Here is a 23,672-nt window from a genome sequence, read left to right as displayed (position 1 = left end):
AAGCTAATACAGCCCCACCCCAAAATCTTAAGCAATATATCTTCAGACCATTATCCAGTACAATTCGAAATACACATATAAAAGATTACCACAGTCTCAACAACTTGGAAACCAAGACAAACTCTACTATGCAAGAAGTAGACAGGTGAGGAAATGAAAAGTGAAATTTGAAAGCGTCTCCCAATGCAAAGCAAAGAGCAATGTTTAGTGACAAATGTACAAGACAAAGGAAAATCTCATTCAGGGCAAAATTGCACACTTTGAGTGCCTTACTGATTCAAGATGGAAGCTGACAAAGGAGGTTAGTATTCCTCTTGAGAAACTAGGAGGGGAGGGGAGAACAAAAACTGAGCCAAAAGAAGATAGACAGATGGGATTCGTAAAGATATAAGCTGAAGTCCTATGCACATGGTGCCCCATAGCCTGTGGACTCTCCACGGAAAGACATCTCCAGCCCACTGCTCCAGTCTTCTGTCCTCATCTCCTCGTCCCGCTGCATGGATAGTTCTGTTTTCAACCAGGTATGCTCCTGATCACAGCTGCATCAGCACTGGCAGACATGGACGTGGCTTGGGAGCAACCAACACTTTTTGACGAGGGGCAGGTGGCCGGCTAGGGTGAGTTGGGGCAGCGGAGTCGGTTCTTCAGGTCTGGCCCTGCTGCTTAGCATGGTTGCTGTGAGTCCCGAGTTCAGCCCTGTGGATGCACACAGTCTGCAACCACTCACCAGCCCAGGAACCTGGGGCAGTAATGACTAGAGCTGCCACGAGCAGAGGTGTGCGAGTCTTTGTGTGTGCACACGCATTCATTTCTCTTGGGTAAATAGATACTCAGGAGTGGAATCATCAGGTCATTATGGTAGGTGAGTGTTTAATATCTTAACATGAGGCCAAACTGCTTTCCAAAGTTTCTGTCCCATCTCCCACCCCGACCAGTGGTGCCTGAGCCTCCCAGTTCTTCCCCGTCTTTGTCAACACTCAGGATCGTCGGTCTTTTGTGTTGTAGCCATTCTAGTGGATGTTAAAAGTTCAGGGTACTTCCATGGTGGTCCAGGGGCTAAGGACTCCTCGCTCCCAATGCAGGAGGCCCAGGTTCAATCCCTGGCTAGGAAACTAGATCCCACATGCCACAACTACAAATCCCACATGCCGCAACAAAGACCCGGCACAGCCAAATAAAGACATAAACACATTTTTTAAAGTTCAGGAATTTTGAGAGTTGATTGTCAAATGCCATTATTTAAAAAATTCAACTGTATAAACTTCCACTTAAATTGTATTAAAGAAACAAAGGAGATACTCAAAACGCATCATGTCTTATTTCACCCCAGTACTTTGGCACAGTGCACCACCCAGGATCTCTTCTGAACCACACATTCAATGACATTATGTGGGTAGCCATGTTTTTACAACAGTTTGGCCTGGTGGGAGTATTTACCCCACAGGAATCAGCACTGCCTGCAAGCTGGGGCTAGACTGATTATTATTCAGTTGATTGTGTAGACTTGCTGCTGCTAGGTCACGTCAGTCGTGTCTGACTCTGTGAGACCCCATAGACGGCAGCCCACCAGGCTCCCCCATCCCTGGGATTCTCCAGGCAAGAACACTGGAGTGGGTTGCCATTTCCTTCTCCAATGCATGAAAGTGAAAAGTAAAAGTGAAGTCGCTCAGTCGTGTCCGACTCTAGCAACCCCATGGACTGCAGCCTAACCAGGCTCCTCCATCCATGGGATTTTCCAGGCAAGAGTACTGGAGTGGGTCGCCAGTGCCTTCTCCATGCATAGACTTGAGTCTGTAGTAATTACATTTTGAATAACAAAAAGAAAAAGAAATAACTTCCAGTATCAAAAACTACTATCCAATTCAGCAGAGATTTTGTTCATGTCACCAATGAACATATGAGGTTCCAACACACACCTTTGCTGTTTCACTTTTGTCTTGGTAAGATCAGTGGAAATATCAACCAACGTTTATGTGGGAACCACAGTCAGCCCTCAGTTGCAACCGTGGGTCAGGTACCAATCCAAAAGTTTGGCAAGTCAACTGAAGAGGTTTTGGTGAGAATCAATGGATCATATGGAATTGAGAAATAGTGTATCATGTGTTTTATTGTATATATATTGTAGATTTATTTGTACATTGTTTACATCTTTTATAACAGTAAAATTTATAATAAACTTACATGTCTGTGTGTGTCTGTGTACATATACAGACAGACATAAAGAAATATATACACTCCCCCAACACAGAGGTGCACACACACACACATAGGCTTACATTTACTTGTCACCGTGGATCAGCACATCACAGCTTGCAGACACACGCCCCAGCCTGTCTGCTCCATGCAGCAGGTACACATCACCTGGCCAGTTTGAGCATGGGCTCAGGGAGGGCGCCTGTGCCCCAGCTACTGTAAGGCCCAGCAAGCTGGCACTGGGTAGGGAGAAGCACTCAGGCTCACAAAAGGCCATTGATCCACCCACTGTGGCCTGGAGGGGGCCCTGTTGGCCTCACCCACTCAATGAGTTGGTGAGTTGGTGGCCCAGAGCCTGGCTAATGAGATAAAGGGACCCAGCTGTGCCCAGACATCAGGGATCTGGGGGGCCCTGGGCACCCCCGACTCTCAGCTCTGCCTGTCACCAGCTCCTGGACCAGGGCCCCGCTCTGGGCCTCTCCCAGGTGGGTGTTCTCCCCGGGGCAGGTGGCAGGGCGTGGACCACCCTCCCAGACTGTTCCCCTCAGGTCTTTCCCACAGTGCAGCCTGAGAGATGTTGTAAAAACAGAAGTCGACTTTTCCTCTCCCCTGCTTACAGCACTGTGTGGCTCCCCGGTGTTGTCAGGGTCCGTCCGGACCCTAGCTGGGGAATGAGGCTGGCCTGAGGCAGCCACTGCCTGGGTCCTGGCCTCTTCCGTCTGCCACCCTGCCCACCGCCGTGGCCCCAGCCACTGTGACCTATTTTCATGTTTCGGGATGGCCCAGCTGGCTCAAGGCTCGAAGTGTGGCTCACGGGAGTCACTCCTGGGCATGGTCGCCCCACCTTCCCGCCCCTTCTCACCTGCTCTGTCTCCTGGATGTCCCGCCCCTACCCTACCTCATCCTTTGGTGCTGTGGGCACTGTCCAGGCCCTGCAGTGCCGCAAGCGTGTCCAGGCAGACAGTGTCCTGGGGCAGGTGGGCCCCCAGGTGCCGCAGCTCTGTGCAGAGCAGGGGGAAGTCGTAATCGAAGCCATTGTGGGCCACCAGGCACACAGGGCCCTCCTGGCGGCTCAGGAAGGCCTGCAGCATCTGTACCACAGTGCCATCAAAGCCAGCCTTCCCGCACCTGCCCAGGCCCTCGCGGCTCAGGCCGGTAATCTCACTGGCCTTGGCAGTGAAGGGGCGCTCTGGGCTCATGCACAGTGTGAGCTTGTCCATGACCCAGGGTGGCAGGGGGGCCCCAGACTCATCGCACTTGAGGTCCTCCAGGGAGGACTGGTGGACTGCGAACAGGGAGAGCTCGGCGTTCTCAGGGTCCACGCTGGGGAGCCCAATGGCTTCCAGGTCCAGAAAGACAAACGTCTCGGCCCGTGGTCGCTTGGACACGGTGATGGTTTTCACAGAGACAGGGAAGCCTATAGCTGCCAAAATAAGAGGCAGAAGACACAGGGGCCAAAGAGATGGGGATGCCTGGCCTCAGCTGGCCACAGCTTTGCCCGTGGCCAAGGTCCTGACCCTTCTGGCTTCCCTTCTGGCTACCTCATGGGCCTTTCGGCTCTAGGAGCCATTTCTAAGACCCAGATCCAGAAAGACTGCTATGGGGCCTTCTGAACTGGGATCCAGCAACAGGGATCTGTTACTTCTGTCCAGGATGAGGCCTCCTAGGGTCTTGTCACCTGCCTTCATGGTGTCCCTCAGTCCCTCCCTGACCATCCCCACTGCTACCATCTAGTAAACAGCAAAAGGCAGGCCTGATATGCCCAGACCCTGGCCTGGGGCCTCTGCCTTCTGGACCCCAAGGACATAGACAGGCAGTGTACCAGGCCCATGTCACCAGGGACTGCAGCCCAGGATGGCACCATCACCAGCACACTGTGGCCAGCAGCCTCAGGCCCAGCACCCGACAAACATGCCCCTGGGATCAGCTGCTGGGAAGCAGACAAGCAAGCACCCAAGACAACTCTCCTGGGAATTCCCAGTCTCCCTGGCTTGGCCTCCTCCTGGCACACAGGTGGATCCAATTTGGATCTGACCCGATCCGGCCCCTGTTCTGCCTCTGGGCCCTGGCAGCTGGCCACACTGGCTTACCTGCAGCATCTGCTGGCTGGGTTCTTGGGCTACTAGACACCTGTCTCACACAGGCTGCTCTGGGCAGCCTTTAATCTGTGGCTGTGGCCTGCCCCCAGCCAACCATTGGGTAGGGAGAAGATCCGAGGCCACAGGACCTGTGCAGCCAGCTTGCCACCCCCTCGCTTGCTCACAGCTGCTGGGACACACACCCCATGTTTTTACAGGCTGAAAAGCTGGCTCCTGGGCCGCAGGCGGGCTCCCCACAGGCAGAGCACAGCCTGGGCTGGAAAAACGTGTCGTCACAGGTGTCTCACAGGCATTAAGAGGAAACCCAAGCCCTCTGCCCTGCCTCCACGACTGATTAGGTCTGGCAGCAGCAGCCGGGCCTGCTGCCTTGGGTTCAACACCCAGCCCCAGGCTGGCGCCCTCCCAAAGGGGCATCTCCAGGGCACAGCTCCGTCACCAGGGTCAACCAAAGTGAGCTAGGAGGACAGGCCACAGTGTGGCCCCACTGACAGCAGCTGGGGTGCATCAGGGCAGCGGCCCCCCAACTTTGGGGGGCTCCTCTTCCTCTAGAGTATCTCAGGGGCCTGAAACAGAGGCTGCCAGGGAAGAAGCAAGGGAGGTGTGGTAGGTGGGAACAGCCCTCCACCGAGTGCCATGAGAGCCAGAGGCTCCAGGTCCTGCCCAGCCCAAGTGGCTTGGGCCAGGGTGAAGGGCACAGTCAGTGTAGGAGGTAAGAGAAAAGGCCCTCCCTGCCCCAGGAGAGCAGATGGCACCATCCCTAGGACCTCATCCCCGGGCAAGCCATGCCAGCCTCCGGCAGCAGGTGCTCATAAGCCCGGTCTCCCACTGGGGCACAGGGAGGCAGCCGAGATGCCGGGGGAAGCCTGCCCACAGCGGGCCCTCCAGTCTCCTGGGCTGTAAAGCTTTCAGGGAACCTGGACCACAGTGCCCAGGGGTCTACCTGTGCTCCCACTTCCACCGATGGCAGGGGACGAGCTCCCTGGAGCCTCCTGGTCTGGAACAGCCACAGGGGAATCAGGGAAATGAAGGTGCAAGTGAGACTGGCAACCAAATGCTTAGACGGGGGGGGAGGGGGCAGGGGGGGCCTCCTCCAGTGCCCTTCAGCCTGATGCTGAGCTGAGGGGGGGGCAGGGGACTCCACCGGGTGTGCCTGTCCCTGGGCTTGCAAGGAGGGAGATGGCTGTGACACAGCTCAGGCAGATACTGGGTGGCCCTGGAAAGCCCCGAGAGCTGCTTTCTGGCCAACCAGTCAGGCCACCAGCAAGAATTCCCCAGGTCGGTTCTGGGTGGCTTGGGGAGGCAGAAGGAAGCACACGCCCCCACCGGCCACACACCAGATGCAGTGAGTGCCAGCACCCCCAAGGCCAGCCCAGGGTCGGGGGGAGGAAGCAGCAGATCAGGGCCTGGGGGAGGCCGTGGTCGCATTCAGCCAGGAGTCGTGACAAGACACAGCCAAGCTTAATGGGCGCTGGAATGTGGGGCGGGCAGGATGGGCAGGGAGGCAGTCAGGCAGAGCCACAGAAGCAAAAAAGTAGGCTGGAGGCAACTTCTTAAAACCTTGGCTTTCTTTTCTCCCCAGCTCACACCACCCAAACCCACCCCACCCCACCCCACCTCCACCCCCCACCATCCCCATGTTACCCTCCCCTCACACCCCCCACCCCCAGACCCCTTGCCAAAGAGCTGAAGGTGCTGAGCAGCTAGAGGCCATGTCTACACGGCAAGGGAACTGACTGCTGCTGCCTGGCTCTTCAGGGCGGAGCTCACTGCTCACAGGCTACTGTGGGCCTTTGTGCAGACAGTTGCTGAAGGTCTTATATTGCTGGGTTAGCTCTTCCATTTTGGTGGCTGCCAATGAAAGAGAATGGCAAATAGCAAGGTCAGTCAGTCCAGCTGTCCTCGGGCCCAGGGCACCCAGCAATGGGCTGAGCCAGGAGCCCTTGAGGGGGCCAGGGCCTGGTGAACTCCGATGGAAGCCCCTGGGGGCCCCAGGCAGAGTCCCCAGGCTGGGATTCACTGGCTTGGCTGGGTCCCTCCCCACCCCTCTCTGCAGAGCCCAGGAGTCAGGGAGGTTCATGATTTGGATGCTGTATGGATTTTGATCAGCCCTTCCTTTAGCTTGTCCGAGTCCATCCTCCAGGAGCTCGCCTCCCCAGCCCGTCCTCTGCCCTCCCACAAGGTTGGCAAGTGGTGTTCGGTCCTGCCCATCCCAAGGGTGAGTGCGAAGCTTGGGCATCATGGGGTGAGCCTGGGGGTGATGGCTGGGTGGGCGTCTCACAGAGAGGAAACAGGCCTGGCCCCAACGAGCCTTCCCACTCACCATCGCTGCTCCCTCCGAGGGCGCTCACATTTCTCTTACATATAGATAGGATTCGGGGGTGTCGTTTCCCTTTACTAAGTCCTCAGATTCTCCCAATTTCCAGATGCTCCAGCCCTGCTCCTGGGCTCCCAGAGATCTGGGCATATCCTCAGCTCACATGTCGCCCCTCTGTCCCAGGCCCTCAGTGCTACATGGCCTTCTCTTGACTCAGGGTTTGGCCAAGCTGTGCTGTCTCTGGAAGCCTGGGCCCCTGACGCTGCATCCCTGCTACTGTGGATTATGGGAGGCTAGGTCTGGAGTGCGTCCTGGGGCTCCCTCTGGTCTGGACTCAGCCCTCAACTCTGCAACTGCCTCCCTCCTCCTGCCTTCCTTTCTCAGTGTCAGAGATCTCAGCCCATCTCTGTGCTGTTTTTCTTTGCCCTTGTTTATCTGCCCCTTGTCTCCTGAGTCTCAAGATGTTTTCTACTCAAGATCTGCCTAACTCTCTCCATGGATTGTTCTGAACACTTTGACAACCATATTTAACGCCTAAGAGTGTCTGCTTGCATTTTCTCCTTGCTGGTTCTTCCCAGTTTCCTCAGTATGTGTGAACAAGATGCTGAGTATGTTCATTCAAGTTGGTTGGAAAGTTCTCTTCTCTGAATGACCACTGCCTCTGGCGGTGGAAAAGGGTTGGGGCAAACACGGACAAAGCAGCAAGTGCAGAAGGAGACAATAGGGCAGGAGAGGCCCACGAGGGCTCTGAAGAGCTGCAAGAGTCCTGGGAATATGGAAGTCCACACACGTGCCTGGGGCTGTGCGGGCATCTGGAAGAGACCTGCAAAGGCCCTGAGCCCATGACTACTTGACCTTAAGGCAGAACCAACAGAGGTGCAGAGGAAGGAAACGTCAGCCATGTGGCTGAGTGTGGAGGAAAACCATAAAGCTATACACCCAAGTAGCTCACACAACTCCAAATGGGAGAAACTCAAAAGTGACCCCACACCAAGACTGTCAAAAGAGCCAAAGGGCAAGACAGATCTGAGAATGGAAGATGGAAGAGACTACGCCAGGGCCTCCATTATATGTCAATGAATGTGAGCGATCACAGACCCTCACTTGGGAGGTGCAGGCACTAGGACAGAATCCTCACCAAGCCGGGCCAGTGCTCAGCTGCAGGCAGGAAGTGGCTGATGGAGTCGCTAGTGTGCGAGGCATGTTCCATCTCTTAGCCTGGTCTGTGGTCACACAACTATCTGCTTTAAAGTCAGTGGCAATGGACTGAAGGGGGTTTGCCACAGCCCAGGGGACAGAGGCAACTTTTCACTTGTCTAACCCTGAGTTAAGACTCCTCCCTAAAGGCTGCTTTTTTCTTATAACAAAACACAACAACAATGAAAAACCTTCTCTGAGTGAGTATATTTTGCATAAGAAGAATAAACTTACTCAGAAACAAAGTTTAAAATTAAATGCAGACACAATTTTGACCTTACCCAATAGCAGGAAGGTGGGAAACAGCAAAGCTAGCCCCACAAATGGGAGGAACTGGCCTCATTGCCACGACGGCAGAACCTCACCTCCACATAGAACCTCAACTGTTGAAACAAGTTCACTGCGACCTTTCTTAAAGGTTGACAATCAGAGGGAAATTCCCTGAGTGATACATGTTCACTGTAGAATATGTGAAGGCTGCAGAACAGGATAAAGAAACAGGAAATGAACTAAACGATCACAACAAACTGTAAAATTCTTCAAGAGACGAGAATACTAGACCACCATACCTGCCTCCTGAGAAATCTGCACGCAGGTGAAGAAGCAACAGTTAGAACCGGACATGGGACAACAGACTGGTTCCAAATTGGGAAAGGAGTACATCAAGACTGCATATTGTCACCCCACTTATTTAACTTATAGGCAGAGTACATCATGCGAAATGCAGGGCTGGATGAAGCACACGCTAGAATCAAGACTGTTGGGAGAAATATCAATAACCTCAGATATGCAGATGACACCACCCTTATGGCAGAAAGTGAAGAAGAACTAAAGAGCCTCTTGATGAAAGTGAAAGAGGAGAGTGAAAAAGTTGTCTTAGAGCTCAACATTCAAAAAACTAAGATCATGGCATCTGGTCCCATCACTTCATGGCAAATAGATGGGGAAACAATGGAAACTGTGATAGAATTTACTTTCTTGACAAGTTTATACTTGGTCTCCAAAATCACTGCAGATGGTGACTGCAGCCAAGAAATTAAAAATGCTTGCTCCTTGGAAGAAAACCTATGACCAACCTAGACAGCATATTAAAAAGCAGAGACATTACTTTGCCGACAAAGGTCCGTCTAGTCAAGGCTATGGTTTTTCCAGTAGTCATGTATGGATGTGAGAGTTGGACTATAGAGAAAGCTGAGTGCTGAAGAATTGCTGCTTTTGAACCATGATGTTGGAGAAGACTCTTGAGAATCCCTTGGACTGCAAGGGGATCCAACCAGTCCATCCTAAAGGAAATACTCATTGGAAGGACTGACGCTGAAGCTCCCATACTTTTGCTACCTGATGCAAAGAGCCAACTCATTAGAAAAAACCCTGATGCTAGGAAAGATTGAAGACAGGAGGAGAAGGGGGTTACAGACGATCAGATGCTTGGATGGCATCATCGACTCAATGGGTAAGAGTTTGAGCAAGCTCTGGGAGATGGTGAAAGATACAGAAGCCTAGCATGCTGCAGTCCATGGGGTTGACACAGCTTAGCGACTGAATAACAAACGATCTAAATCCACCTCTGACTCACACAGAGAAAATTAACATCCATGTGGTAGCTCAACTCCCACAATGGATTCCTCTGCATTTTTTCCCTTTAGAAAAGTAAGATCATACTGTGTATTTCATTTTCAACCTGCATTTTCCTTTTAACATTATACAGTATGCATTTCCTCATGTCACTGTAACCAAGTTTTGAAACAACAAATACTGTCCCACAATATACATATAATCAGTATCTACCCAAGCATTATCCAAGAATAAAACCTTGAATTATTCCCATTTGTCAGTATTGTAAATTCTGAAACAGTATAACAATAAATAATCGAAAGTGACCTACAGGCTCAGTAATAGAAAACGTTAAGCAAATTTTAGCTAATGTCTGAAAGGAAGTGTCTGACGATTGGAAATAAGACTTTGAAAACCTGGGTCAATGCTTAAAATGAGGTCCAAGGGAAAGAATATAATACTGTAGCATGATGTGAGTAGATTCAACTTATACAAAGAAAGAAAAAACGATGACAGCTGTACACCCATGGCTGATTCATGTCAATGTACGGCAAAAACCACCACAATACTGTAAAGTAATTAGCCTCCAATTAAAATTAATTAATTAATTTTAAAAAATGATGAAAGGAAACAGAATAGAGGGAAACAGACCAAAACATGAACACTGACCGCCTCTGGGCCACTGCGCTATGCAGTGCTTTAAATTTCCCTCTGCACAGCTTTAGAGAATCCCCATTTTCTACCATTCATGGTTTTCTTTTCAGATCTGTCAAAAGCATTTTTTAAGGGAAGGAAAACCTTAAGCATCATAAAAAGAAGAGAACAGGAATGGACCAGTCCCCAAATGCAGGCTGAGGTGCCCTAAGATGGCCCTGACCACCAATCGGGTGGCCACGGACACAGCAAGGGGTGACCACATACCTAGACTCATGACAGAGCTGTTGTTGCCCCAGCATATCTGCTCGTCATGCTGCTGGTTCGCCATGTGCACGGCTTTCACTGAGGTGCTAGTGACTTCCACGGCCGCCTTCAACAGCTTCAACGGAGGAACAGAGGGTGGGGACGTGTAGACTTGAATGCCAGCGGTCTGACCCACAGGAGGCGTCTCCTGCTCCCCGCCCTGGTGGACACTGAACACCTGCCTCCAGCTGCAAGGACAGTCACCCACCAGAGCTCCCCAGCGTAACTCCCTTCCTCCTGGCCCTGCGGGGACGCCACACTATCTCGGATCCCACCCCACACTGGGGCCACACAAAGCCGGGGTAGAGGGCATTGCACTGTCCATTTTGCACAGATGGACAGTGTAAAAGTCAATGTCCCAAGGTCAAAGGGCCTTTCTGATGGGCGAGGACTGTGCCCTAACTCAGCCTGCTAGTAGAATAGCAAAGGACAAGCTTGTCAGAGGTTCAGAAGTCTGGGAGCTTTCTTGTGAGAACACCAAGGCCAGCGCCATGGGAGCCCTGAGTCAATGGTAGAGTGTCATGTGTGGCAAGTGTGCACATAATCATAACCAAAGCTAGCAGTCTGGGCTCCGAGGATCGGAGTCAATGCTGAGGCCATCAGCTCAGCTGTGTGAGGCTGCCTTTTTGTGTGTGTCCGAAATGGGTCGAGGGCCCAGACGGGCAAGCATCCATCTGTCTGTCTGGCACTGCTCTGGGCCATGCGAGGACAAACACACTGTGAAACGCTTGAGCCTTTTGTGCAGACAGGCTGAGGCCAACACCAGGACAGAAGCTGTAGGCTGGGATGAGTCCCCAGCACAGACAGCACACACACTTCTGCGCCTGCGGTTATAGCTTGGTGGGCACCCTCCTGAAGGGCAGGGGGACCCAAGTGGGACATTCCCAGCACCCCTCCTCCCCTCTATAGCCCCAATCTGCCTTTAAGTTTCAGCCTGAGGCCTGGAGCCCAGAGCTCAGCCAGTCCCCGCCCTCGGGTGCCTCACTGGGGGTACAGTGGCCCCTGGGAGGGGCTGGGGAAAGGGCAACGCTTACTTGGCTGCACGACGTCAGGGTCTGGTACACGGCCTGGATGATGGGGCCGCATGGGTGGAGGTAGGGGCCTGGGCGCTGGCAGTACTCGCCCAGCTCACCGTCGTAGACTTGCAGGAAAGCCATGACGAGCTGATGGAAGTCAGAGATGACCAGGCGCAGTTTCTGGTCCAGGGTGCTGGCGTGGGCGCTGCCCACAGTGGCTCCTTGCTGTGCAAAGCACTGCAAAGTCAGGGGTGGAGGCTGTCCCACCTGCCATGGGGCACCAGGCAGAGCCCTAAACCCTTTGGAGAAGTGGGGGTCTGCTGGCCACTCCATGCTTCCAGAAACCGGGAGATGAACGGAAGACCGGAGGCCTGCAGGGACCTCAACGTCCTCCTGAGGACCTTAGCGGCAATGAGGAAAGGTCTGGGGCTGCAGGGAGGGTAGCGGGAGAAAGTCCAAGAAAAGCCCAGGGTGCCAGGACTGGCACAGGGCTCCCCCCCAAAGCTGGTCTTTTCCACTCCTGGAAAAGCCTCCCCTCTCCAGCCATCACATTCTAGAAGCTGGGCTGTTTGGCATGTGCGCCACCTCACTCAGGCCTCCCGACACGCTCGTCCGAGAGACAGGGCTGTCTGAGGCTTCAGGACATCGGGTGGGGGCCCCATGCAGCACCCCTGCAGCCAGCACCTCACCTCCACCTGGAGTGCCTGAAGCTTTGAGGCGCTCTCCTGCAGCTGCCGGGCCAGTTTTGCCACCTTCTCCTCCTCCAACTTGACCAAGGGGCTGGCCCTGCAGGGAGACAAGGGGTCACTTCTGCCTGGTGCCATCACGGGCATCGGGGCACCTGTGGACCACACACAGGAGGCTCCGTCCCAGCCAACAGGCAACCTACCCCTGCCTGTCGTCACTCTGCTTGTCAAGAAGAGGCTGCATGTCCACAGGCCATGATTCACACTTGGGTCTCAGGAGCGTCTGCAGGCAAGGGCTGGAGAAGAGCTCCCCCAGCAGCCCCTCGGTCTTCTCCCTGGTGTCCTCGAAGCACTCCTCTGCACTGTAAAGGCAGCCCCAGGGCCACACTGTCAATGCCAGAGACCAGCCGAGACTAGCGAAGGGGCCAGGAAAAGGCATCTCCTCCAGTCTGAGAGCCCACCCACCTGCAGGGACAACTCAGGTATCCATCCTCGGTGGGGTGAGCCTGCGTTCCCCTGGGATGGAGCATGGGGGGGTTCCTGTTGGGAAGACTGCCCAGGGGGCTTGGAGGAGCAAGGGCGCCCAGTGGCCGATTCGGGCAGGGCCTGTGCCAACCTTTACCTGGGGCAGCTGGAGTCGCCGACACTCAGGCTGTGGACCACGTCCAGCAGCTGGTCCATGAAGTGCAGCTGCTTCTGGGCACAGGCCCGGCCCTGGGCAGGGAAGGGCACATGTACTCAGTAGCCCGATGTGCCAGGGGCCCCCTGCTGCCCCAACAGGCCAGCAGCCCTCCAGGCTTCCACCTGGCAGGCTTGTGGACAGGCTCAGGGCCCCTGGCACAACAAGACAGGTGGTGGATGTGGCCACGTCACATCTGCTAATTCGTGGCCAACGGGGACTCGTTCCCCCATAGGCCACACATAGCCAAGCCTTACAGCCAGAGTCCCTGAGCAGCAGTTGAGTCAGTCCCCCACCCCAAAAGTGGCTGGGACACTCAGCCAGGAGCAGTCCGATTTAGAGCTCAACTCCTTCCAGAAAGGGGAAGAGGCCCGAGACCAAGCCCCATGATGCAAATTCAATCTTGGAGAGCCTGTGTGAATACGGGCTGTAAACACAGCCTGCTCTGAGAGCTCTGTGAGCAGCCGCTTTTAGGGTGGGCTGAGAAGGGGAGGGCCGAGGGGGCCCAGGCAGCCCCGGGGAGGCAGTAGACTGGGGGACAGGGTCACATTCTGCTGTCTTGTTTGTAGCTCAGTTCCCGTCCACAAGCCATCATGGTTGCAGATGCCTAGCACTCCCTGCGAGCCTGGCTCCCACCTTCGTAGCCACAGGGACAGGGCCGGTGCCTCTGCAAGATCCTGGCATCTCCGCCTCCATGCCCCCTGGCCTGCCACTGGGGGCATCACTACCTCGTGTTGCCTCCTTGTCCCAACTGGCCCCAAACAACACCGAGCCAGAATGATACACCCAAAGGGCACCCTGAGGGAAGGAGATGAGGAGTGGGACACGGTCTAGACGGAGGAAAGCCTGGGCAGAAACATGAGACCAAGTGTCACTCAGGATTTCACAAAGCCTTGACCGGTGGCCTGGGCTGCACGCCAGCCCCTCTGCAACACACGGGCTACAAGAGCCCCACCAGCCTAGGAAAGGGTAAGCCGCCCCTCACAACCTATACACTGAAAGCTACAAAACGTCTCCAAGAGAAACTGAAGAAAACCAAACTACATGGAACAACAGCCCACGTTCAAGGATAGAAAGACTTATTAGGGGTGATGGTAATACTCGCCAAAGTGATCTACAGATTCAACACAATCTCCAGTAAAAGCTCAGTTTTGCACAAATTGACAAACTGATTCTAAAATTCATATGGAAATTCAAGGTACCCCTAAAAGTCAAGTTGGAGGACTGTCATGTTCACAATTTACTGCAAAGCTACAGTCATCAAGGCATTCTGCTACTGGCATAAGGACAGGCATACAGATCAATGGAATAGAATGGAGAATCCACAAATAAACCCTCACTTTTACATTCATCAATTTTTAACAAAGATGCCCAAACAGTCTAATGAGGAAAGAATGGTCTTTTCACTAAATGGTTGATTAACTGGAAAAACCAGACAGCCACATACAAAAGAATGAAGTTGGATACACACCTTACACCCATACATAAAACTAACTCAAAATGGGTCAAAGATCTAAATATAAGAGCTAAAAATACAAAACTCTTTCTCAACAAAACTCAAAACTTTTGAACTCCAAAGGACACATCTAGAAAGTGAAAAGACAATCCACAGAATGGGAGAACATATTTATAAATCAAATATCTGATGTGACTTGTATCCAGAATATATAAAGAATTCTTACATCTCAAAAATAAAAAGACAACCCAATTAAAAAGTGGGCAAAAGAACTGAATAGAGACATTACTCCAAAGAAGATACACAAATGACTAATAGGCACGTGAAAAGATGTTCAATACCATTAGTCATCAGAGAAATGCAAATCAAAACCACAATGAGATAGCCCTTCACACCCACCAGGATGACTCGTATAAAAAGATGAAAAATAACAAGTGTTGGTGATGATGTGAGAAACTGGAACCCTCACACAATGCTGGTGAGAATGCGAAATGGTACAACCACTTTGGAAAACACTTTGGGGTTCCTCGAAAAGTTTAACATATTCAAAGAATTCTGAAAGTTAGGTAATTCCACTCCTAGCTATTATATATACTGAAGAGAACTGGAAACATGTCTTCTGTCAAAAATGTATAAGGCACAGCCGGAGCATCATTATTTTTAAGAGCCAAAACATGGAAATAATTATTTCAAATATGCTTCTTAAATTTTAAGAGGAGGTGGCAGGGTTTCAGAGTAGGTTTAAGGATAGCTGCCTTTGTATGGAAACCCATGGTAGGCAACACGTGGAGGAAAGTACATGGGCTCAGAAGCCAGAATGTTAGGTTCAAGAGGTCAGGCTGTGTTACAGAGTAACCTTGAGAGAGCTGTTTGTCACCTTCCCAGGGAGATGACATATGACAAGGACCTGCTGTCTGGGGGAGGAAGGGCATGACAGTTACTGGCACGTAAGCCAGAAAGCCTCCTCGACCTCCTCAACCAGCCCCTCACCTTGTCCTAGGAATGGCAGGGGTCCACCCAAAGGAATCCTATGGGTTCCTGCCCCAGGGGCTAAGGATGCTTGCTCCTAGGGAAGGAGCCTTCCCACAATCACCCCAGCATCATGGAGGCCCCCTGCCCAGAGGGACAGGGGGCTCTCTCTTACCTTCAGGAGCTCCTGGTCATCCAGCCCACACAACATCAGTTCATGGCCCAGTTTCACCATCTCTGCTGGAACACAAGGGTCCAGTTACCACAGACAGCCACCCAAACAGGGGGAGGCCAGGCACCCTGGCCAAGTGCCTCCCTGCTAAAGGACGTCAACAAGGAGGCAGGTGGCGGACACCCTAGGTTGCCAGCATAGCCTCCTGCTGTGTGACCTACACCTGGTCACTGCCCTTCTCTGGGGGCTAGATTCCTCCCTGAGATGAGAGGTTGCATTCAATGCTCTTCCATACAGGGAACGCTGGCTTCCAGCAGAAGCCCGCCAGCTGCCTGAGGAGCCCACAGAGGCCAGGGCATCTTCCAAAGATGCCACATGCCACCCTTTCAGACACCTTGGCAAGCCACAGCACAAGGAACCATCTCACATTTGCCAGTTTCATACAGGCCCTTCACGCCATCACACCCCTTCCTCTTGCAGGCAACCCTAGCAGGTGGCTACTCTTCCATTTCACAGATTAGGAAACTGAGGCCCTGTGTAGTGCAAGGACTCCTTGGCCACGTCTTCCAGGGAACCCTGGGCATTTTCTGAGGAACCAGCTGGTAGGCTATGACTTGGAGCCACAAAGCCAGGGGCCAGTACAAGCCCTACATCCCACCCAGTGCTGCAGCCCCTGACCCCAAATCCCTGCAAATGCCTACATCTGAGTCTCATCAAGTCCAGCAAATGGTCCCTTCACTAGAAATTCAGGATCTGGGCAGCATTCCCCTCCTCCAGCACCCCACACCCATCTCAGCACAGCAGGCCAGGGACCCTGTTAAGCCCACATTCAGGATTATACGGCCCTCCTTGGAATACAGGCTTGCGTCCTTCTGCAGTCCACCAGGCCTGGCCTGGTCTGGCCCTGTCGCCCCTCAGATCTCACCCCAGCCCTGGCCCTTTGCTCTGCCCTCTACCACAGCCACCCTGGCTTCCTGGCTGTTCCTACCTCCTGCCTGGGTGCTTGTTTTTCTCTCGCCCCAAACACTATTCTTCCTGAGATCTGCCTGCCTCACTTCCTTCATTCCCACGCGACTCTTGTTATTTAAAAGAGAGGCCTTCCCCAGCCATCTTATGTCAACAGTGCCACCCTTCTCCCAGCCCACCCAAGCACCACCGTGCCTTCACCTACCTTTGTTTATGGTGCTTCTCAGCATCTGACACGCTGAGAAATGTCACCACCTACTGTGTTATCACCTGTCTCCTAGCTAGCAAGCAAGCTCCGCGAGAGCAGTGCTGGGTGCAGAGCGAGTGCTCCTTAAATGTGAACGGGTGACTTCTAATCCCCCTTCCGCATGTCACAGTTTCTCCCAATTACACTCTTACTCAAGCACTCATATCTACCACCTGCTCTGCCACCCAGGGCCCCCCCACAGGGTGGGCCAAGCTGAGCTGCTGACCCACACATTACCGAAGAGGAAACTGAGGCTAGGAATGGTAACACCATGGTAGGTGCCTGTGCGTGCGTGTTCAAGGATTCACTTGTGACCCGCCGACCAGGCTGGCCCAGCCTCCACAGGCTCCGAGACACAACCCATGTCAGCCTCGGGACAGGCCCCAGATAACTAATGTGGCAGGGCTAGCAGGGGCACGGATCAGGAATCTGGTGTCCAGCTCACCCACCCTGGGGCAGGGGTGGGGCAAACACAGACTCGCAGAAGGATGGACCTTCAGAAACACTGCTGTGTGGGTGAAGAGCTAGCCAGCGCCTTCAGAACTGCAATTTGCTCCCCTTTACCTAATGCTCATTGCTGGCTTAAGGACAGTTTCTGCCAAAAATGGATTGAAAAGAAGCAGTTCCGAGATAAGCCCCAACGGAGACCTGCCCAGGAATGCCTCATGTCATAGGCACGCACACACACCCAAGCACAACGTGGCCCGATCACTGGTGGCATCAGCAAAAATGGCTGTCTCTGCCCCCAAGCACCCTAGTGGATGGGCTGGCGGGGTCTCCTTCACAGGTACAAGGGAGGGCAGATCCCAGCAGGCTCTGGGGACATCCACTGAAAACACCAGTCCACTTGCAAGCCACCAATCTGCTAAGGAGGCCATGCACCAGGTCAGAATGGCCAGAATCCACCATTCAACACGAAATTCCTATAACAGAGGAGACCCACCTTGGATTTTCACTTCAGCTGACACCCCCTTCAGCGAGCTGAACCTGTCGAGCCAGGAGGGACAGACCCTGCAGGCAAAGAGCAAAAGCAGTCAGGCCTGAGTGGGCTGCAGGGGGCCCTCACACCTCTCCTTACAGATGCTCTAAAAAGGGAATCTTCATATCCAGGTGCTAAACAGCACTGGAAAACTCACTTTAAAATGGATAATCTTATGTGATTTCAACTCCATAAATCTATCAGCGAAACACAAAACCAAACTATTTCTGAAAATTCACCTCAGAAATGTAAATTTGAGTACTAACATTAAAATTCTCACAATAAAAACATGAAAGGACTGCCCAAGAGGAAAGAAAACTGAATTCCTCAGAGCTCTGACACCTTTCCAGGAGGAACCCAGGGGCTGGCTTTGCTTGCAATCACGGTGCAGATCTGTTTGGAGAATGTGCGAAAAGGACCTCCCTGGTCTGGCATCCTTGCAGGCCGGGCCTGGGCCCCTCCTTGCATGTGGCTGACTGCCCTTCTCCACCTGCAGGGCTTTCTTCCCACCCAAGCCAAGCACACCGAGTTGGCTCCAGCTGATCCGGCGAAGCCCACAGCTGGCTAACATTCGCCGCCCCAGGGAAGCCGTGGGAAGGCTGGACCCACCTGCAGCCACATTGGCATCCCTCCATCACTGCAGGTCCTAGACGCAGTCCTTCTGCTGGGCTCTCACCTCCCAGACTCTGGGCTCACCGAGGCCAGGAGCCAACTTTCTGCTGTGTACTTCTAGGCCCTAACAAACACAGCAGCCAGCACTGAAAAGGCGGCTGGTAAGCATTAACAAATGAATGACCACAGCCTCTTGTCACAGACTAATCCATGAGTAAAGGCCCATGCCTATCTCTTTCAACAGAGGGGCGTTTTCTGTTCTTAAACTAATATAAGTCAACAGGCAATGATGCTATCCAAGGTCACAGCTCTGAGCCATTTGAGGGCTCCTAGCATGGGGGGCTCTGGGATCACAGTCCCAGCCTCCCAGGTGGGGAGACAGCCATTCCACCTGTCCCCTTGGCCTGGTGGAGCCCCAGCCTTGACAATACCACACAGATAAACAGGAGAGTAGCCACTGGTAAGCATCTTGCCTTAAGATGCCAAGATGAAGGGTGGGATAATTTGAGAGAATATCACTGAAACATGTCTATTACTATATGTGAAATAGATCGCCAGTCCAAGTTCAATGCATGAGACAGGGCACTCAAAGCTGGTGTACTGCAATGACCCTGAGGGATGGGATGGGGAGGGAGGTGGCGGGGGTTCAGGATGGGGGTTCAGGATGTACAACCACGGCTGATTCATGTCAATGCATGGCAAAAACCACTCCAATATTGTAAAGCACTTAACCTCCAATTAAAATAAGTAAATTAATTTTTAAAAAGAAGATGCCAAACTGATGGGCAGAACCATTTCCAGACACAGACCACATGCAATACACCGGCAGGCGTCACAAGCGACACACAGCCCAAGTCTCCCACTGGGCCTCCTCTGTGAGGGGGCCCAGTCTGAACATGGCAACCCCAGCCATGAGGTCCAGGCCTGGCACAGCAGTCAGGCCATGTGAAGGGCACTCCAGCTCCTGGCCAGGGAGCCCCAGGATAACTGGGCCAGGAACCCGCCCAGCTCTAGCAGGGTTGGGGCCCAGGCCTCACTCTGCGGACCTGCTGACTGTCTCATCATCATGGTGGGAGACGACGGTGCAGGTGTTTGGTGGAAAAGGCTCACTGTTCTTTCCCTGTGGCCATACCTGCCCCAACAAGGCTGGGGGGGGGGGGGCCTGGGAGCTAGTGGGGGCCACCCTGACCCCTCCACCGCAGGACTGCAGGGAAGAGGTGGGCAGGACAACAGCCTCACCTGTGCTACCTGTCTTAAATTACTCATTAAGGCACCCATTCCTTCTGTCAAAGAGGGCTGGGCCAGAAGGGGCAGGAGAGGGAAGTGCCACCATGTGAAAAGCTGGGAAGCTGGCCCTGGGCCTGGTTGCCAGGCAACATTCCCACTCACAAAGCGCCAGAGAGCCAAGAGCCCTCACTGATCCATTAGGCTGGACCACAGCAAACCACTTCAACACACTCAAGAATAAATCCCCGAAAGCCTAAGTGACCTCACTCGGAAAGGACTTTCATTAAAGTTGCTTTTCCTGAAGCAGCAGGGAGCAGGGCAGAAACTAACGGTGCTCAAGGCCTCGAAAGCAAGTAAAGCTCCTTGGGCGCCAAGGAAACCCAAGAGAGTTGCTCAGCGATCCAGGGGCCCTGTGGCTCTGCCTTGCCCATGCTGAGGGCCAGCTTGGCATACAAGCCACCAAGACTACCATGCCCAACCCCACCCCCAGTCAATGCTGCATGCAGTTCCCAGGTTCTACCCGGAAGAAGGTGAACAGGTGGACCTAAACGAGGCTGAAATGGTGAAGCCATATGCAAACAAGCCAAGAGGAAATTGGGAGAAACTGGACTCTGTGAAATCCTCTTTGGCCATCAAGAGGCCTACAGCACTTCTGCCAGCTTGGGATCATAAAAATCAATTGGACATTCCCTGGTTGTTTCTTAAAAGGATTATTTCTTGTATTTAAAAAAGCACTAAAAGCATCTGAGGGACGCAGCCAGACTCTCATCCATTGCCCCCCTGGCCAGCAGAGGGACCTGGTCCCCAGTTTCCACCTGGGCTATGCAACTTTGGGCTGCCTCCCACAAGAGCCTCTCTAAGGCCTGACTTTGGCCCCCCTCCTGTGTTCAAGATCTCCAAACTAGCCCAGGCCATCCTCACTTCTATCCCTGGTTCCTGGACCAGGCACTAGTCCTTCCGGGACCAACAGTGCTTGTCACGTGAGCCACTGCCATTCCAAGCCAGGCTCCAGTCTTTTACCTGCCTCTAGCCTCTCCCCTCCAAACCCAACTGCCACAGAACTCCCAAGTCACCCTGCCAAAAATGCCAATTTCACATGTCACTCCCCTGGTCCCAGGTTCTTTCTGCCATTCAAGCCACTGCTGCCTGATTCTCTCTCCCACACCTTGACTCCCCACTCCTATGGAAACCAGTGTCCGCCATGACCTGTTCCTTCCCAGATCAAATGCGACCTCCTCCATGCCAACATCCCAGCACTCAGACAACAGAGGTGTGCCCAACACTGGGATTGGTGCGTGAGCCTTCTGCACCCCCAGTTCCTTTGAGACACCCATCAGTGTCTGAGGAATGGTACCCCAGTGAGCATGTGTCTGTGTGCCCACTTGTCACCTCAGACCCTAGAGCACATCTCAAGTATGTGCAACACCATACTGTGACCTGGGGCTAGTGACTGGACACATGGTGCAGCTGTGTGTGTGTCTGTGTGTGCCTGGCACCATGTGAGGGAAGCCAAGTCTGCTCAGGTCCCTACGTGGCACACATACAGGATCCTACACAGCCTCAAGTACTCTTGCCTGGAAAACCCCATGGATGGAGGAGCCTGGTAGGCTGCAGTCCATGGGGTCGCTAAGAGTCGGACATGACTGAGCGACTTCACTTTCACTTTTCACTTTCATGCATTGGAGGAGGAAATGGCAACCCACTCCAGTGTTCTTGCCTAGAGAATCCCAGGGACAGTGGGGCCTGGTGGGCTGCCATCTATGAGGTCGCACAGAGTTGGACACGACTGAAGCGACTTAGCAGCAGCAGCAGCATACAGCCTTCAAAAGTCCCAGGGCAAAACGTGTCCATCTTTACCCTGGACGCTCATAGCCTCTTGAGCACACCCCTGCCAGAGCCCTCAGCCTGTTGGCTCTGTCTTGGCCTGTTGTGCTGTCTGGCTCTCCAGAGCACTTGGAGCTGCTGGTGGGAAGGCACTGGGATTGGTGCCTGAGCCTTCTGCACCCCCAGTTCCTTGGGGACATCCATCAGTGTCTGAGGAATGGTACCATGACCCAAAGGACTGGTAAATGGGGTCTTGGCCCTGGCTTGCCACTCCTCGGTAGTAAGACCCCAGACAGTTCTTGACTCCACTCTGAACATCAGCTTCTCAGTCTGAAAATGAAAGGTCTGAAGTACATCATTTCCCAGATCCCTGCCAGCTCTGAAAGTAGTAGTTACAGCCAGAAAAATGCTCAGAAGCCAAGCTCAGCTACAGCACGGCTATGAAGAGACAAGCTGAAGCACTCTCCAGGGCACTTTCTCCCCAGATCTAAGCACGGCTTCACTTTTTATCTAAGCAGGTGACTAAAGTCGGTGGGCACCTTCTCATATAAAGAAGAAATCCCATCTTCCCCTGTGGGTTGAGTGGTATCTGTGTACCCCAAGGGTGGGGGAGGAAGAAGGCAGGTTGTTACCGTGTGCACATCCACTCCAAGATTTCCAAGCGGTACTTCGAGGGGCTACACAGCAGTTCCTGAATGGTCTTTGGTTCTGTGATATAAAGACCGTCAAGGAAGGGGCAGTTGAGGTCCTAAACAAGGAAAGGGAAAGCCAGGAAGTTTTAGAAAGGCAACATCAGCAAAAGGTTGAAACGCAGAGCAGTAATCACACTCTCAGTGCACCTCCCTTCACACACGTTCCCGGCCGCTGAGCAGCCACCAGGCAGGTGACACGGACCCCCGGCCCCGGACCACGGGTAGCGGTCTTGATCACGCCCAGAGTTCAGTCCCCGTCATCTGCAGCTCCAGGTGCCCACCACTTCGCGTCCTTTTCCAAGCCCCTCTCGAGGCAGAAGCGGTAGTTTGACTTGGTAGCAACTATGGGTTACGGCGAGATTCCAATATCGGCCATGGAGCAAAGGGAACCGGGAGAGGGCCCACGGGGCCGATCATGGACGGGGGGGAGGGGGCGGGCGAGGGGAGAGGTGTTGCGGAGGGGAAAGGAGAAGGGATGAGGGGAGAGCGGGTCGCAGCCCCGCGGGGAGGGCGTCTTCACCACCGCTGTCACGGCATTTGCTGCAGAAAACTCAAAGCCGGAGGCATGCACTCCGCCCATCTGTCTCCCCCAGACCCTGCGACCTCCTCCTAGAAGCCAGGATTTGTGGCCCCATACCCCCGCCACCCGCCCCTGCGCTCCTTCCGCACGCCAGGCCTTAAAGCATCCGCGGGACAAAAGTTCAGGCTTCCGAACTCCCAGGCACGGGCCACGGAGACAGCAAAGTGAAAGCCTGGGGCCGCCCAGGGAGCGGAGACGGACGTCCTACGAACCTCCCCCCGGCAGAGGCGCCTCCGACTTCTGCAGCCCCGCCACCCAGACCCCGCCGCCTGGGGCAGCTCCCAGAGCCTCGCGGCACCTTCAGCTTCGCGAAGACCTCTACGGCCGCCTGGAACGAGCTGTCGTCACTCTCACCCTCGTAGCCGCCTCCGCTGCCGCCGCCACCGACAGGACCCAACTCGGCCATGTTTCCCGCTCAGGGCCGCACCCTGCCCACGCCCCCGGCTGACTGGCCGGCCCAGCTACCAATCAATCGCGAGCCTAGTGTCCCTCCCGCCTACCCGCCTGCGCTGTAGCCGGGGCATTGCGCAGAGACGCATCCCGCCCCCTCCTCCACCATGCCTTCCCATTGGGCAGCGTCTGCGCTCAGGAGGCTGACCTCGAAGAAATGGGGAGTAGCCGGAGCTGGCGCTCGGTCCCAGCCTCACGCGCTAGGCTCCAGCCAGCCGGCCCGGGGCGGAGGAGGCGGCAGGAAGAGCATCGTCCAGGAGAGGGCGTTCCTGCCCTCTTCCCGCGGTTAGACGAAGGGGGAACCTGGGTGACGGGACAGAACTGGGACTTCAGCGTCCCACGTCCCAGCGCGAGTCTCTGTTTCCGTTTGCCCACACTCACGGCTGTAGTTAGAAAGAGGTTTTGTGGATTCGAATCTGGCCCAAGCTGTGTGTCTTTGGGCAGGTTACCTAACCTCTTTGTGCTTCCTTGCACGCACCTAATGTGGATACTGAGAGCACTTACCTCATTGGGTTGCTATGAGGGTGGAATGAGGTAATAATTTCTATAAAATACCCAGGGAAATACCTGGCATGTGAAAAGCACTATGTACATGTTTACTATTATTATGCTCCTTTCACCTTCCCCTCCTCCAGTCTCTTTGACCTTCTGGAAGGTTCTGTGTCTCCTTCGTGCCCTGCCCACTTACAAATGTCTTTGCACCTCTCAGGCCCCTCAAACTCAGTGAGTCTGAAATGACATTTGTCAGCCTGTCCTCTGCCACACCTCCAAAACCCCCAGCTCAGTGAACGCCCGCATCC

General features: G+C 53.8%; 2 protein-coding genes across 3 annotated transcripts; both read right to left on the bottom strand.

Annotated features, from left to right (window-relative positions):
• Window positions 1–2,089: 2,089 nt before the first annotated feature.
• TREX2 (three prime repair exonuclease 2) lies at window positions 2,090–5,928 on the bottom strand. The gene is made up of 3 exons (XM_027535444.1): window positions 5,907–5,928; window positions 5,207–5,286; window positions 2,090–3,665 (listed from the first exon to the last, which is right to left on the bottom strand). The coding sequence occupies exons 1-3, from the start codon at window positions 5,926–5,928 to the stop codon at window positions 3,093–3,095; spliced, it is 675 nt and encodes a 224-aa protein (XP_027391245.1). The 3' UTR covers window positions 2,090–3,092.
• HAUS7 (HAUS augmin like complex subunit 7) lies at window positions 5,835–22,868 on the bottom strand. 2 transcript variants are annotated; one of them, XM_027533798.1, is made up of 10 exons: window positions 22,721–22,868; window positions 21,783–21,898; window positions 17,452–17,519; window positions 15,299–15,363; window positions 12,642–12,733; window positions 12,223–12,381; window positions 12,023–12,119; window positions 11,352–11,570; window positions 10,279–10,393; window positions 5,835–6,140 (listed from the first exon to the last, which is right to left on the bottom strand). In XM_027533798.1, exons 1-10 carry the CDS (start codon window positions 22,826–22,828, stop codon window positions 6,070–6,072), a joined length of 1,110 nt encoding a protein of 369 aa, XP_027389599.1. In that variant the 5' UTR covers window positions 22,829–22,868; the 3' UTR covers window positions 5,835–6,069. The 2 variants fall into 2 exon arrangements, with proteins under 2 accessions (XP_027389599.1, XP_027389600.1); XM_027533799.1 differs by having other exon boundaries at window positions 15,299–15,360; window positions 22,721–22,867.
• Between the last annotated feature and the right edge of the window lie 804 nt (window positions 22,869–23,672).

Source organism: Bos indicus x Bos taurus, chromosome X (genome assembly GCF_003369695.1).
Source record: "Bos indicus x Bos taurus breed Angus x Brahman F1 hybrid chromosome X, Bos_hybrid_MaternalHap_v2.0, whole genome shotgun sequence".
Lineage (NCBI taxonomy): Eukaryota > Metazoa > Chordata > Mammalia > Artiodactyla > Bovidae > Bos > Bos indicus x Bos taurus.
The sequence above is the reverse complement of the archived record's forward strand: the minus strand, read 5'-3'. Positions and strand labels throughout refer to the sequence as shown.

Coding starts and splice junctions, on each gene's coding strand:
- TREX2 (XM_027535444.1), bottom strand. CDS start 5,928: ATGGGGATGGTGGGGGGTGGAG. Junction 5,287..5,906: donor GGGGATGGTGGGGGGTGGAG/GTGGGGTGGGGT, acceptor TGGCTGTTCCAG/ACCAGGAGGCTCCAGGGAGC. Junction 3,666..5,206: donor CCCTGGGCACTGTGGTCCAG/GTTCCCTGAAAG, acceptor AGCTGAGGCCAG/GCATCCCCATCTCTTTGGCC.
- HAUS7 (XM_027533798.1), bottom strand. CDS start 22,828: ATGGCCGAGTTGGGTCCTGTCGGTGGCGGCGGCAGCGGAGGCGGCTAC. Junction 12,382..12,641: donor GGCGACTCCAGCTGCCCCAG/GTAAAGGTTGGC, acceptor CTGCCTTTACAG/TGCAGAGGAGTGCTTCGAGG. Junction 6,141..10,278: donor CAGCTCTGTCATGAGTCTAG/GTATGTGGTCAC, acceptor TTTCATTGGCAG/CCACCAAAATGGAAGAGCTA.